The following is a 15,295-nucleotide window of genomic DNA, read 5'->3' as shown; positions in this document are numbered from 1 at the left end:
TGGATGTTGCCTGTGAAAGTATTGATGAGAAAGATCTGGGACTCAGCCAGGTTTTGCTTGAGGATTCACCCCGAGACGCTGGAGAGGATTCACACATGGGCTTCAAACAAGTCGGAACCACCTTTGAAATGTCTGAAATTTTGGTATCTAATATTTCTGATGATGGTTGGAAAGTTCAAGGCAGAAAGCGCAGGAATTCTCGGAAAAGACCTGAACGGAGCGTCATTATGGCGACAACAACGGGATCAGTCCTGACTGATCAGAAGGGTTCTTTGGGGTCAAACCCATCAATGAGACAGCCCTCCTCTAATTTGAATCCTTTCCTGGTGTTGGCTGAAATAAGCGAAGAAGACTTTCAACAAGCCACACCAAGAAAATACTTATGTCTCAAAAACTGAGACAATTGCTGGCCACTGGATCAATGGACAGCACCGTGTTACTAATCTGTTAGCAACATTCTCGTAGACTGATGGATAACGGTTGAAACAGGCCGTAATTTCTATTTGTTTTGAAATCAAAAAAATCAAAAAATTAAAAAAAAAAATTAAAAAATCAAAAAAGATCAAAAAAAAATCAAAAATACATCGGTGTGGTCTTCGCCTCCTCGATGTTTTCTCCACTCATAAGATATATAGGAATAAACAGAACTCTAAATTTACAATTCACTAGCAAGTCTTGATGCTGGATCATAAGTAATACGGAGCTCTTCTCATATTCATAAAGGTTGCGAGTGTTTCTACATAATATTTCCGTGGTGAAGGTTTTTCTTGCAGGTTGTCTTGATAGTCTTTCTGTGTATGAGATTTCATCTTCGATTTGAGTTGCGGGGCAAATTTATTGATGAGAAGCGTAGATCTCTTGAGTTCAGGTAAAAATTTGTAGATCAGGGAATAGCACTTGAAAATTCAGAGAAAACTTTGACCAAATCGAAAGTATTACTTGTTTGCTTTTCGGAAAGGAGTCTCTCGTATTGTGGACTTGAAAGAGCATAACAAGCGTAGCAGAGTTCTCGCTCTCGGTACCTTTACTTCACGCGAGGTTTCGGCTGAACTGCATTTTCTCCTGGTGACCTGCCTCAATATAATTGTTTTTAACGGATACAATAATTCTTGATTCCGAAACCTCTGATTGAACCTTAAGTTTTTATCGACTAAAGATCCTTACATTTGGCACTTTTGAACATTGAATCATGCCCGCTATCTTCGTGATACTTTATCATAAGATCAACGCTTCATTAGAGTCTTTTCGAACTCAATTGGCCCACAGTCAAATCAATTTGAATATTGATACTGAATCCGGCTCTTAGATTTGAAAATACCTAAGCACCGTCGAATCAAGTATCTAGTGCAGAGAGCCAGTATATCAAGTACAGTCTTTTGTTTAAACATTGCATCTGAACACATTCAGATACTTGATTTCAGAATCTTCCCAAACAAAAAAAGACCACTGAAAACCAACAAGTTACATCAACAATATATTTATATAAATTCCCACCTCACTGGATAGGAAGTACTTTGGGAAACTTGTCCATACCAGCTACTATTACTCCTTCAGTTTCGTCTACCAGTAGGAGCATATCAGTAGGAAATTAAGAACTTTTAAATTTCTCTCAAACATACACCTACAGCAAAAACACAGCCGTTCCTTCGCAATTAAAATCATTTTCCATGGAATAAGAAGTAAATTGCATGCCTTCTCACATATGAAACATGAATACCCCAATAGAAATACTAAACCAACTGTACACACTCCTTATCTTTGAAAAGCTGGCCATGAAAGGTTCTCACTTTGTGAATTTGCCATTTGTATACTACGCAGTTATCACATCCAAAAAGATTGCAGCACCACAATTTCGCATATGGTCTCCCACTACACTACTCAGTGTGGCCCTATGCAGCTTAACTAACGTTGATCGGACGGGAAACAGTGCTTCCTGCATGGTATGGCCGCAACCGATAGATTTACCTGAAGAAACATCAAGAAGTCTCAAAGTAAACTTATTTAGTTTCTGTAGATCTCTTCCGCCTAAAAAATTGCGTCATCTCATATCTCAAATCATTTTTGACTTCAATGGTTAGAGCCGTGAATAACGGAAGGAGACGGACCGAGTTTCGATACTTGGTACGTAGCTGGAAGCTGTTTAAAGGTTTTTTGTTTTTCATAGTTATATAGCTTTGCTCCTTCAACCAGATGAATCTACTAAAACAATGTTGTACAGCTGAATTTACGACGTTGACAACTTGTGAGAAGAAGTTGACAGCATCGGTCATCTCATTAACAAAGAAGAGATGATGCACGGCATCAAACAAAAGGCGTGATTTGAAGGTTGTCACACTCTATGCTTAGAGCCTACATATCTTTGGATTCTAATAGAAATGGTAATAGGTTACAATATTTCAGAGGTTTTGTTCGCAATATTCATCTTGTCTTTTGTTCGAATACGTAGTGGACTCAGGTTCCAATAGACAATCTATGTTTCTTGCATGCTGTTAAGGCCGTGGCTGCTTCGGACCTAAAAAAGTATGACCCCTTTATCTCACTTTGAAAGAACATTTTAGCTCACCTTAGAATCAACTTCCTCTTAATATACCCAATTATTATTGTCGTAAGCAATTCAGACTCTGTGTAGTGTCTTCGTGTTATGCTACACACCAACAGACATAGATGCCGATCCGCGAATCGACAGCCTGATTTCGCAGCCATACTTTGTTAGGCCGCCGACTGCAAAAATGAATTTTTCCATATAAACGACGGTTCGCTCCTTTATTTCCAAGCACTCTTTTACTTCCCCATCTTTTACGAACAAACGCTTCATCATGATTGCACAAGTGATTTTTTGCTTCCATATCATCCATTGCGTTTCGGAAATCGCCGGGCTCTGCCTTACTGGTTATTTTCTTTTCGTGTTCCTTCTGACGCTTCCAGCTCAGCCTGAGTTTATCTTCATGAACTCTGCAACACTCTGTGATGGTCAAATTTTTTCATTCCCCAATGAAATTGCGATTTCTGGAGGTGAAACTGAGGAGACAACTGGAAATTCTGACTCTGGTTTCATCTCTGTTGAAAAAACTGTTTCTTCTGCTGTTTCTGCTGCTTCTGCCGCTTCTGCTGTTTTTGCTGCCAGTGAATTAACAGTCACAAACACCAACAGCATATCCGCCATTTCTCCATCTAGAGACGATAGCTTTTCTGGATTGTCCGACGGCGACACTGATGCTTCTTCTGCAGTTTCTCTTATCTCAGGCAGTAAGCTTGCCTCGGCTAATGTTCCTCAGGATTCAGCCGTAGCTGTGGAGACTGAAAAGATCTGCCAAGCTCAAATCTGTCAAGTCGGACTCAAGTCTCTCGCCAGTGGGAGATCGATGGACACAGCTGTAAACATTGCTCTGCTTCCTGCTGTCAACCCAGATGAATCTGGGTGGCAAGTCCAAGGTAGGAAGCGTAAAAACTCTCGCACAAGGACCGGGAAAACAAAAAACATGGAAATGCTGATTGTAATGGCTACTTCTGAGGAAACTCTTGCTCTTGAGCCAGAAAACGCTGTTCCCAAATCTGTGCTCTCCAATAATCCCTTCCTGGTTTTGGCCGACATCAATGAGGATGATTATCTGAAACCACGCCCAAGCGGATCATACAAGAAACTTCCTGAAAAGCTCGAACTCTCTTCTCTTGGAAAGGTGATTCCTGGTAGCTATGTGGCTATGGATCTGACTGTGGACAACTACGAGCCTCTGACCAAAATTTCAGTCACCAATTTGATGGAAAAACATCTTGGGCTCATCCAAGAGTTTTCCCAGAAATCGATTCAGGGCTCTCTTCAAGACGTGGGCGAGGAACAACATTTGGCCTCGAAACAAGTCGGACCTAATTGTGAGATGTCTGGTATTCTTGTTAATGATGCTCTCGACGATGGTTGGAATGTCCAAGGCAGAAAACGCAGGAACCCTCACCAAAGGCCTGAACCAAGCGTCTGTGGGCTAACGGCATTAGCAGCAATACTGACTGATCTAAGATGCCCTTTGAGATTAAAGTCATCAAAAACAAATTCCCTCGTTTCACGTAATCCTTTTCTGATCTTGACTGAAATCGGTGACGATGAATTCCACGGGTCTCTACCAAAAAGATGGATGAAGAATCCCTCCTTGTTGAACCGTAATATTTCTTGATACAGGTTAGAATAACATGCCGGGCGAAGCCTCTTATCAGGTTCATCGTCGAATGCAATGCAGACTCAACGACAGCCGAATTTCCCAGCATCAAAAAAAAAAAAAAAAATTCAGAAAACTAAAAAAATCAGAAAACTAAAAAAGTACATATAGTCTTGTCTAGTGAATGCAATAAAAAAATTTCAGAAAAACGAGGAGGTCACATGAACGAAATTTCCAGAACGTTCATGGTTGCGTCGAAACACCCGACATCAAGCGACTATTTAGAAGAGCCTCGTAGCTTCTTTGAGAATATGAAGCAAAGAAATCGAAGATAGAAATTGTGATGTCGTTTATTCCCTTGATGCTTATTAGTTTAATCAACCCTCAGGTATAAAACCTCCTTCAAAACAGCATTGTCAAGATCATTGTTGAGCCATCAGTGGGAAATATTTCTTCCCCAGAATCTGACATAAAATACTAAAAGTTCCTGAAGAAAACTCGGACCTGAAGTTTCGTCTAGAATCCAAAGCAACATGTTCTATTATTTGAAGGAGAAAATGCTGGTAGCTTGGTTGAAATTGCCCACAGTACCACATTTTACCCTTGCCAGAATTGATGAGGCAATTTATTCTAAGTGCCTTTTGCAGGGTTATCTAGGAAATCTAGTACATGAGGGATTCTCCACAGTAAAGAATTAATCTTGTTCATACTCCGACGAGGAAAATGACACTGTAGACTTTGACTTTACTCAAATCCAACAGCCAAATGTGCTCCGAGCTGTGTGGGGTGTAAGCTTCCACTGAGCCTAATTGTGAAACACTCGATCAATAAAGCAAAGTGAATATTCGACAACCAATTTGTTTCCCACTTTGAGGCCAACGCGAAGTAATACCAGAGTCATAACAGGTGAGCCGCACGTGCCATTTCTTCGAAGTTCAGGTATGAAAATTTGTTTGCTTGATGTTGGTCCCAACTAAAATACTGTTCGATATGGTGCTGATTTGATTTGAAGCCCGAATCCGTTTTAAGTCGAAATGAAAAGAAGTGGTAACATTCTCAATTTTCGCATTTTATGAGAGTTTTCTGTACTTACAAAGTATTTGAGCACGTTTTACTGTAACGTGTTTTCTAAATTAAAGTTACAAAATTCAGAAAAAGATGATACCCAAGCTCACACCTTGCAAACTTTCTACATTTCCAGACCCCTCCCAATAGCGAAGTAAATATAAATGTTAATAGCATATTGAGTGGTATTCTTCTCTATCTATTACACGTTAGCAAAAACCACCGGTGTATGCAGGCCGAACAGGTGTCAACCCCAGAAACTCCACGAACGACGTTTCTGATGTTCGTGGCCGCAATACCAAAACGCCGGCCTCAATCAAATAAAAACTTCCCACACTTAATTTGCAATGGATGAAAGCTTCGTCTTGAACCTACCGGTGAGTCACGTGGATAAATCCCTCGAAACCTCTGGTTGGGACAAAGAAAGCATGCGTGTAACTCTACGCCACACTCTAGCTCATATTCGCCATCTGATCTGGTCTTTCAGCCCCAAGCATGAGCTTCAGTCCCTGTCTTTACTGTTTTTGTATTTTTCCAAGGAAATATCTGACAGCTTGCTGCTTTCTGAAATCTTTTCTGTGAATGATCCTCGTGAACTTAGCGCTGTTCATGGGCTCTCGCTTGTTGCTGACTATACGGACCCTCCTGCTGTCACAAAGATACACACTGTTCCAGAATTGTTTGATGTGGAAGTTGTGTTTCAAAGGGTCTCAAGCTCTGGTGACATACAGAGGTGTTTCTCACGTGAATCTCTATTCTCTTCGGTGCTGAGTATTAAGGAACTAGTCGCCGTGAGATTCAACCTTGCGCCCGAGGACATAGAGATGCGCTACAAGGAACAGACTCTTGAAGAGAAAATGGATCTACGTGAAGTATTGAAACTAGACGTGCCCCCACTTTACATGGTCCAACTAGGCCTTCAAAGAACCACTGCTAGATGCCCAGTATACGTGGAAGCAAAGCAGCCACAGGATATTTCGCTCTCCTTCACAATGCATGTTGATCGAAACATTCTGATCCAGGAATTGATAGCGGAAATCGCTCGTCAAACGGCGGTCAGCGCTGACCAGCTAGAGCTTTACACAAGCCAGCACTGTTTCTCCAGAATGCACAGCAAAAACAACCTGGCACGGCTCCTGGAATTCATTGATTTGGAAGAAGCCCCTGAGACAGTGCCTGAAGTCAAGTATGTGGTCAAAACAGGGGTCGAAACGTCAGAATCCGAGCTCGAATCGCGAAATTCGGATGCCACCCCCACATCGGCGAAGCCAAGCGAGCCGAAACATGAAGCTGGGTGTGCCCAGCGAAAACCAGTACGCCCCTCTTCTGAGCTTTACCAGCTCGAATACAAGGGCCGGTCTTTTGAGTTCACCACCGCTGAATGCATACTTACACCAGACGGAAGTCTCTTGTTGAATGCACACGCCATGGCCAAACTCGCACTGCTTGGCATCAATTTTCCTGAGGGATCCCATTCTATGGGCTCTAACTCTGGTGCTCTAGATGGTACAACCTTCCAAACGCGCACGGAACCGCCAACGGTGATATCTTCAACTAGCAGCGAAACACGGTATTTCACAGACTCCTCAGCTCAGAATTCTGGCCATGTCATGCCGGAAATAACTGCCAGAAATGAGGACATCGAGACCCCGACAGTCGGGCCATCTAGCAACTCCAGTGATCCACCAGATGCAAGCCACAGCAATGTTACCATGGGACCAAACCAAGAGCCCGAGCGTGTAGTCGAAGAACCAGCCATACCATCCAGAGATATCGAGGATGAGATATTGGGTCTCCGGGAACGAGAAAATGGTTCTGCCTTGGGTGCTATCATTCATATCTTGAATGATAATAGAGCCTTCCTTTTGCAGCTGGTGTTACAAATCGGATTCACGATGTTTTTGATGGGCGGTGATCTCTTCTATGAGTTGCTTGACCCTATGATCTTCGCTATATTAGGGGTCGCGAGCGCTATGATTGCGTTCTTCATCTTTGGCATCGAAATCAGCGACTGGATCAACGAGAACGTCTTACTGCGAGGTAACGAAAACCTGCTCGATCACGCAATATTGAATTGTGTCTCGATCCTATTCAGGTCGGCAACGAGTATCCACGTGAGAACATGCAATGCTATCAGCCTACAATGTGTGAGAATCGCAGCACGACTACATAAAACCAGAATCGAAAGACTAGAGGAACAGGTCTTTGGAAATTCGTTCTTGAATGCCTTCAAATGTCTCCTTCTACAGAATATCCAGGCATTGTTCATGGGTGCCGCCACGATCTTTCCCTTTCTAGAGCATGACTTGGCTCGATTTTTCGAGGAGGTACATCGTCGTGAGGGAGAGGACCTCAGGAAAGTCATTCAGAAGATTTTGTGCAAGCTCAAGGCCTCTGAGAATCTGGCGAGATTGGTATCATTGGCACAGGCACAACTCAGAGTGCCCATCCACACACTCGCAGACGTGGATGCCCCACTTGTGCTGGGATTGGGGGCTTCTTCTGAAAACGAGGAAGACGAGGTCAGCACAGAAAGAGCCAGGTCTGAGGAAAATGAAGACTTGTTACGTTGCTACTTGCTGTTGAAGTGGCTCGAGCGGCACACAGATGCGCTGGAACTTCCGCTGATGTTGCGTCGGGAACGGCGACGGGAATAAAAGAAGATAGGGAGTGGTCAAAAGTTTGAGTATTCGAAAAGAAAAACAATCGAGTTCAAAATATATCACATGCCATCAAATGCCTCACCGTAAAAGATGAGAAATGGGATGGCTTGACAGTAGAAAAACCAGGATCGAATTCGAGTCTCAGTTTCTCTGTAGATGGTAAAGTGAGTGCATGCAGAATCTGAAAGGAAATAGGGAATTAGCAATGTCGGCAACTACAACGCAATGTCGCTGAACTGAGGAATTTTCCTAAGCACTCCATTCTCACATGGAACAATGGATTGTGGAATTGTGAAGACGGACTTAGATTGCCAAACACGGTGGAAACAAGTTCAAGCATGTTCCGGCACAGATTCTGAAAATTCGTTAAGAGGAACGAAAAATAAAAAAAAACACGAAGCTAATTTCGTTGAAACAAAACACTGAAATAGGGGGGCCGCGGACTTCGCGCCTTGCCAAAATACCACCTAGATAAGCCCGCTTAGACAGGCTGTTATTCCGGGATAAGAAGTAGTTCAGCTCCCATTCATTAAATTTGTTCTAGGTAGCTTGGGCCGTCCAAAGATAGAACAATGGAGATGATTTTATAGTTGTCTTATGCTTATTACCGGAATTGGCCAATGGAACGGATTGCATATCACACTCCACGACTCTCGTTTGTTTGTTTTTTTTCGCTCGCTAGCCGAGCCGCATGCTCCATCGCGGCTTCGCGACACTCACAGTTTCAAAAGTTGAAGCAGTCTCGAAACGCACGGATCTGCTTCTGAAGCAGAATACGATAAGACTGAAACATAATGTTGAGAACATATTGAGTGAAGCAAAACACAGCCTCTTCTTTCCTTTAAATCAAATTATTCATCAAGCTCGTTAGGTATAAACCCACAGGAAAAAGCTGGGCTGCCCAGCCATGGGATCATTTTTCATTGCAGGGCGCCAAAATGGCACATTGGCGCACGAAACTGCCGAGTCCTGTCTTATTTTAGACTCAGTGGTGAGAACCTCCGTTGCTATCATAAGAAATTCAGACCCCGGTCCTGCATGGAAAGACCCGGCAAGTGGACGGAAATGGTCAGAAGACCAGTGAACAAGGGGAACAAAATTCTCACAACCTTGCTCTGCTAAATTTCACGCTTGGCTCTCTTGCCATAGATAAGCCAAAGATCGTGGCTTTCACTTCTGGCGTGGTCTAGGCGGGTGTGGCGCCGTTCAGCACTGTGGCGTACTGATTTATTCTCAGCCCAGAGAATTCCTCATACCGCAGAAGCGTGTTGTGTGGTCTGTCGCATGGGTATTTCGCGGCAGCGACTACCGCATCTAGCCCAACCTCTCATTTTCTTCGACATCCCGCGCCTGGGCGCGGTACTAGGTGCAGACCTAACCTGTATGATGGGAAAATCTGGCATACGACAACGATGTATGCCGGTGTGTAACAAGGATATCAATTGTGGCGGTCCAGCTGTTTGGGTCAAGGCTGTTTGGGCGGGCAGCTCCGATAGCATGTAGGATTAACACTGTTGGCGCCCACGATATGCAGGCCACAACACGGTCTGGGAGCTACTTTAGGAAAGAGCGTCTTTGGCATGTGTCTTGCATGCACACCAGGCGTCCTTCAAAAATCGCCCTGCTGAAAATTCCGAATATCTGGCTGCGACGCCTTGGAAAAGTCTATATAAACCCCAGGCCCCTCCCTCTGTAATAGATACTTTTAATCATCATCTGATCTACCAACTACCAGTCTCTCGTTATAATGCAATACTCTATCATCGCCGTCCTTGCCGCTGTCGCCTCTGCTGTCTCTACCGTCACTGAGACTGACTCTTTCTCCCTTGTGACGAGACTGTCACTGACTGCCCAGCCACCATGTCTTCTTCTACTTACTCCTCGGCTTCTAACTGGACCACCTCTGCTTCCGTCTCCTCTTACGAGGGTGCCGGTAACAAGCAATACGCTGCTGGTGCCGTCGCTTTGGCTGCTGGTGCTTTGTTGGCTTTGTAAGTTGGTTGATTCATCTTAAATAGAGTTTTACAAAATATATGTACGGTTAGAAACACTGTTAGTAGGATTTCGTAGCTGATTTTGTCTTCTGATGAACTGTTGGTTGTGAGCCTTTCCGTCGAGGTGCATCAGTCACTTTCACGCAAAAGCCGACTTTTCTTGGCGGACAGTATGCGGTCTGCCTGCAGCTAGAGTCGTTTTGATTGGACAAAATACGGCACTTTCGATACGCCAACGCATGTTGTCCGATGAAGCCAAGGCGTTCCACTATGCTGTGTTCTCGGCTGTGAGCCAGATTCCTGAAGGAAGAGTGACCAGCTATGGGCACATTGCTTACTTGGTGGGAAAACCGCAAAATGCTCGCCAGGTGGGCTCGTCGATGAAAAATTACCAAACTATAAACGCGGTTTTGTTACGGGATGGCGTATCTTTTGAGCAATTACCGTGGTGGCGGGTCATCGCAAGCTCAGGCCAGATTGCCAAGAGAGAAGGCGAGCTCGAGCAGAAACGTCGCTTGCTTTTAGAAAAAGTGGAGGTGAACGGCATGTCCGTCAGCATGTCTGTCTATGGTTGGTTTCCTGACGATGTAAGTATATAGGTACTAGGATTCCAAGCCTTCCCTCATTGGTGATTTTTATGTTTATGGCTTTCCAACTTTATAACCTATTGGCTCTTTGAGCCGCGTTCGTAGTCCGAGGTTCAGCCCCCACGCCTGCCTTTGCCTCGCCGTGGCCTCCCCCCTCTTCTCGACTCTGTCCTCAGCAGATGCGATTGTCCATTGTTTCCAGACAGGGAATCGGTCTGGGCCTGCTCTAACTGTTGCACTCTCCTGCATTCCTCTTCCCACCACTTGGCAAACTCTTGTTCTTGCTGAATTTCTTGCAATGTCTGAGTAATCACAGGCTCTTTTTCCTCGGCTGACCGGGTGGCCTCCTCCAACATAATGGCCGAAAGTTTCGGCGCAGGTGCTTCTTTTTGGCCCAAAATAGGCAAAGCCTTTAGCTTTCCGTCGCTTTCTACCGCAGAAGCGGCCCCAATCTCCTCTGACTTGGTAATATTCCACGGATTACGGAATTCCTGTTGACTGTTGCTACCGCCACTTATGTTATTAGCAGATGAAGTCGTAGTGTCATTCCCGTGCCTTAATCTGCGTCTTTCTTTCTGCGAGAGCTTCATAGCCGGCGCAAACTTAATTCTGGTCTGTTTCTTTTCGGCATTCCAGGTCTCGCCTAGAGCAGGCCCGAGGACAGGACCTGTTGTAAATGGAGCTGAGTGTTTCCGAATAGCCCCACTTCCTGTTCTAGGGGCTGGTCCATCTCGAGCCAGATTTGCTGGCACATCAGAATCAGCGGCGCTGGAGCCTTCACTCTGCAGCAAAGTATCCAGCGACGCCGTTTCCCCACCCTTGTGGTTGGAAAGGCGACTTTTCGACTTTCTTCTGCGATTCCTGACGATCTCAAACTCCTCGTCATCGACCACTGCACACTCCTCTTCTCTCGTAGCAAATTGATCACTTTGTTTTGTGCCCGAAGCCCCAAGCTTATTGGGCAAGGCAGCAGTGGACGAAATACTGAGTCTGCGCACTTCCGAGAGCACATCTCCGCTTTCTCTATTTGACATTCTTCTGTTCAGCAGCTTGCGTCTTGCTTCTGCCGTGACTGCCCCATCTGTCTTTACATCGACCAAAGGCTCGAAGCTGGAGAAACCCTTTGCATCACTCATGAAAATCTCATTGAACTGAGCAAGATCTGCGGTGAAATTCTCCACGGTTATCTTGCTAGCGGGCCCAGACTTGCGACAGAACACGCTCCAATTGACTTCGCCATGATCACCCACAACAAACTCCGGGTGCTTGCACTTGTCAAGAAGCTGCATCTGGGCCTCGATTTTCTCCACAATGCTATCACTCAAGTCTAGGAGACTGTTGTCGAAAAGGACGACCTCGAGGTTATTGTACATATACCAGCAGCAGGCCATAAAAAGCTTTTTTGCGCCCATCCAATCTGCGTGGCCCACGAGAACAAGTACATTATCAATGCTTATGAACTCTTTGATTGCCAACTCGCATAGATGCTTGAGTTGAACAAGTAAGAGCTCATCTGCAATTTCGATCGTCTCTAACAAGAAGTTGACAAAGTCGTCGGAATCCCAGGAATCGGCCTCAGTGTCAAGAGCATAATCAAATACGTGCAAGTCGTGACAGCCTTGGAGATGCGCAAGAATCACCTTCATGTGGACGAGGCTGATCTCTTCCAAGCCGATGTATTTCATAACGGTGCTGTCTTCCCCAAAATCGTCATTGACATTGCCAGATTCCCATCGCCCTGAAAGAATCGTTTCGAAAAACGCACTTCGAGAGATAATCAGAGAGGAGCATGTCACTGATTCACCTCTGGATAGCATGATAGTCACATCTGCATTCAATTCCTTGTTCGAGTCCTGAAGCTGTGCAAGATATAGCTCGGTTTTGCCTACAGTCACGTCCATGTTGAACAACGTCATGAGCAGCAAAACGTCGCTTTTGACCCTGCGGGAAGCTCCTATGTTCACGTCATCTTTCTCAAACTCCAGCCAGACCTCGAGAAGCGTGTTCGTGTACACGAAATACACGAAAATCAATACCGCCAAAGGCTCGACCTCGGACAGAAATCGGATCACGCGCTTGGTCGCATCATAGGTGCCTTTGATTTTTTGATGGACGAAGTATTCGCCCTCCTCTTGGGGCAGGAAAATCTGCTCACAGAGCCTCGACCTCTTTCTGAAAATGTCAGTGTGGAACCCGATAGCGAAGTTGGGGAACTGCGCCAACTCGATTTTGCCGTCACAGAACTTTGCCCCCAGCCACTCATACGGGGCACAGGTTGGGGCCCCAGCAATACATGCCTTCAAGGCCTGGATGTGCGAGTCGATGGAGCGGGCCGGGATTCTTTGGAACACCGAATCCGAACACGGCTCCTTGTTTTTGTCACGGGAGTACTTCTGTAGTGTTCGCTTCCTGAGAAGATCGTTTGATTCCAGCTGCTCGTTCTTCTCATTGAACGTCGCCAAGCCGGCCTTCATTCTGCTCAAGAGGAGGAGCCTGTCGTCCTCCACAGCACTTTGCTCAGGCGCTGGCGGATACAAAAAGTCCGACACGTAGCAGTTGGTGTCGTGGTCCGTGTCGAGCAACTGGTCTTGCTTGCGGTACAAGTCAGGCTCGGCGAAAGGGCTCAAATACTCCATGTCCTCGAGAAAGTCGTTTTTCTGGAGCTTGAGGGGGAGGCTGTCGGCGTCGTCTCTGATGAAGGCGAAAGACGTGAAGGTGTCGTTGCATGTGGCGCGGAGCACGCGGTTGAGGCCCTCCACCTTCCTGAATTTCTTGTGGGCGGAAGGCACGAGACCCGCCATGCCGGTGGACGAGGGTCTTCTCTGTGGCACAGGCGGCAGGTTTGAGCGGAGATACACCGAGCCGTTCCTGGTGCATACAAGCAAGGACCCGTCTGCAGAATTGCCAATGTCCACGGCACGCATGCTGGGCTCGGAGGCCAGCCACGCGTACGAGTAGCGCGTCGAGCGGAGAGCTTTGATGTCGCGCGCTGGCAAGCCAAACGCAATGACATCGCCGCTGTCGAGCAACACGTGCACCGCCGCCGGGGTCTTCATCGCCACCTTCTTGACGGAGGGCGCGCGCGTGAGACACGTGGGCTTGAAGAAGTCGAAATGGGCCTCGGCACTTGCCCGCGGCGGGAGCCTCGGGAGCTTGGCCCGCTGCCCCATGTAGTAGACGAAGAGTTCGTTGGACACGGTCACCACGCACGTGCACGTCTCGCAGGTGGCCACAAGCTTGATCTCGTCCCGCATCGGCACCTCCTTTGGCTGCGGCACCACCACGCCGCTGTAGGACTTGCCATGGACGCGGTGGTCCGAGGCCTCGCCCGCGGCGGCCACGGCGATCTGGCCGACGTCGAGCCCCCAGAAGTATAGCGAGTGAGCCGAGTGGGCCACGGAGTGGATCTTGGACACGGCAACGCCGCGGATGTGCGCCGTCTTCCTGCGGAGGTCCCCCCCGGCAATCTCCACGGGCGAGTTCTCGTACACGTCCGCGATGGTCTTGAACGCGTTGTGCGGCGCGGCCGACGTGAAGCCCAACTGGTTGAGCGTGTTCTGGCCCCATGCATAGAGGGCCCCGGACGCAGTCAACACCACCGTGTGGCCGGAGGACACGGCGCACGCCGTCACCGCCAGCGCGCCTGCGGGGAGCACCACCTGCCTGAAGCGGCTGGCACTCGAGGCCTTGCCCTGCCCCAACCGGCCACGTGACCCGACGCCACACGAGTAGAGCGTGCCGTCGGTGGTGCCGAGCACCGCGTGGTGCGTGGACATCTCGACGAGCTGGACCCGGGGTCTTTGGAGGAGCGCCCGCCCGCCGGCGCCAGCCTCGGGCCGGTCGATCGGCACGGGCACACTGCGGTCGTGCGAGTCGCCCACGCCGAGGTTGCCATGGGCGTTGGCGCCAAGCACGTAGATGCCGGACCCGCCTCGCGTGTCACACCACCAGTCGTGGCCAACGTCTCTTAGGGAGGCGCGGGTGTTGTGGGCGTTGCCTCCGTGGGCAGTGCCGTTGTCCACGGGAGTCTCCGGAGCAGCGCGGCCATTCCCGCCAGGGCGGCCGTCCAGCCTGCGCGCGGCAAAGCGGCGTGCCAAGTGGAACCGCCCGTTTTCGTTGATGTACTGCGGCACCCAGAACAAGTCCTTGGTGTCGTTCTGGAGAAGCGCAAGCGGCGTGGCGCCGCTGCGGTCTTTTCTGCCGAGAAGGTCCTTCAAAACAGGCTGCGGCGCGCCGCCGGGGTCCAAAAACGCCATCAACACACTGAAGCACCGGAGCCGCTTGTGGTGGCAGATGTAGTGGAGGACGTTCCAGCCGTTTTCGAGGTCGGTGGCCCCCAAGCTGCTTCTGCTGTCCCCGGCCCGGAGCACCCGGCGGAAGCTCGCGGGGTCGTCGGCAAGCACGCATATATGTAGAAGCGTGCGGCCAAACACATCCCGCTGTCCGGCCACGTGTTTGCCCGCCCGGTGCAACGCCGCCCAGGGCCTGTTCTGAGCTTTCGGGCCATCCATGGGCCCGCGGTGCGAGGCGCCGTCTTGCGTGGATTGCGCAATGGGAGATTTTGCCATTTCAAGGGAACATCGGCGGGGTCCTCAGAAGGAGACGGGGGGTGTTGGGGTGCACGTGGGGGATGCCGGAGCAGGGTGTTTCCTGTTATCGGACTTCCGGTAATAAACCTCATCTGGCGATCACGGCGTACATGCAGGCAAACCGCTGTCTTATTAGCTTGTCGTTGGCGGAACACGAAAAGAACCGGGGCCGGCCAGAACCGGCGGCGCAAACCGCAAATACAGTGCTTGCCTATGTATGTCGCCGACAGAGCCTATGTCTGCTCCTGG

General features: G+C 48.1%; 5 protein-coding genes across 5 annotated transcripts; 4 read left to right on the top strand and 1 right to left on the bottom strand.

Annotated features, from left to right (window-relative positions):
- Window positions 1–111: 111 nt before the first annotated feature.
- Window positions 112–410, top strand: METBIDRAFT_31842 (uncharacterized protein; the record flags this gene model as incomplete). Its single annotated transcript, XM_018855930.1, has 1 exon — window positions 112–410. A coding segment is annotated over exon 1 (231 nt), but the record flags the coding sequence as incomplete, so codon positions are not given.
- Window positions 411–5,248: 4,838 nt separating this feature from the next.
- On the top strand, window positions 5,249–8,219 carry METBIDRAFT_179494 (uncharacterized protein). The gene has a single exon (XM_018854751.1). The coding sequence runs from the start codon at window positions 5,561–5,563 to the stop codon at window positions 7,868–7,870; it is 2,310 nt and encodes a 769-aa protein (XP_018711806.1). The 5' UTR covers window positions 5,249–5,560; the 3' UTR covers window positions 7,871–8,219.
- A 1,280-nt stretch (window positions 8,220–9,499) lies between these two features.
- METBIDRAFT_179497 (uncharacterized protein) lies at window positions 9,500–10,000 on the top strand. The gene has a single exon (XM_018854752.1). It carries the CDS (start codon window positions 9,624–9,626, stop codon window positions 9,888–9,890), a length of 267 nt encoding a protein of 88 aa, XP_018711805.1. The 5' UTR covers window positions 9,500–9,623; the 3' UTR covers window positions 9,891–10,000.
- Window positions 10,001–10,109: 109 nt separating this feature from the next.
- On the top strand, window positions 10,110–10,469 carry METBIDRAFT_41684 (uncharacterized protein; the record flags this gene model as incomplete). The annotated part of the gene is made up of 1 exon (XM_018857441.1): window positions 10,110–10,469. The coding sequence occupies one exon, from the start codon at window positions 10,110–10,112 to the stop codon at window positions 10,467–10,469; it is 360 nt and encodes a 119-aa protein (XP_018711804.1).
- Window positions 10,470–10,519: 50 nt separating this feature from the next.
- METBIDRAFT_179531 (uncharacterized protein) lies at window positions 10,520–15,281 on the bottom strand. Its single transcript, XM_018854756.1, has one exon. The coding sequence runs from the start codon at window positions 15,023–15,025 to the stop codon at window positions 10,571–10,573; it is 4,455 nt and encodes a 1,484-aa protein (XP_018711803.1). The 5' UTR covers window positions 15,026–15,281; the 3' UTR covers window positions 10,520–10,570.
- Window positions 15,282–15,295: the final 14 nt, after the last annotated feature.

The sequence above is a fragment of the Metschnikowia bicuspidata genome (assembly GCF_001664035.1).
Source record: "Metschnikowia bicuspidata var. bicuspidata NRRL YB-4993 chromosome Unknown METBIscaffold_3, whole genome shotgun sequence".
NCBI lineage: Eukaryota > Fungi > Ascomycota > Pichiomycetes > Serinales > Metschnikowiaceae > Metschnikowia > Metschnikowia bicuspidata.
The sequence above is the reverse complement of the archived record's forward strand: the minus strand, read 5'-3'. Positions and strand labels throughout refer to the sequence as shown.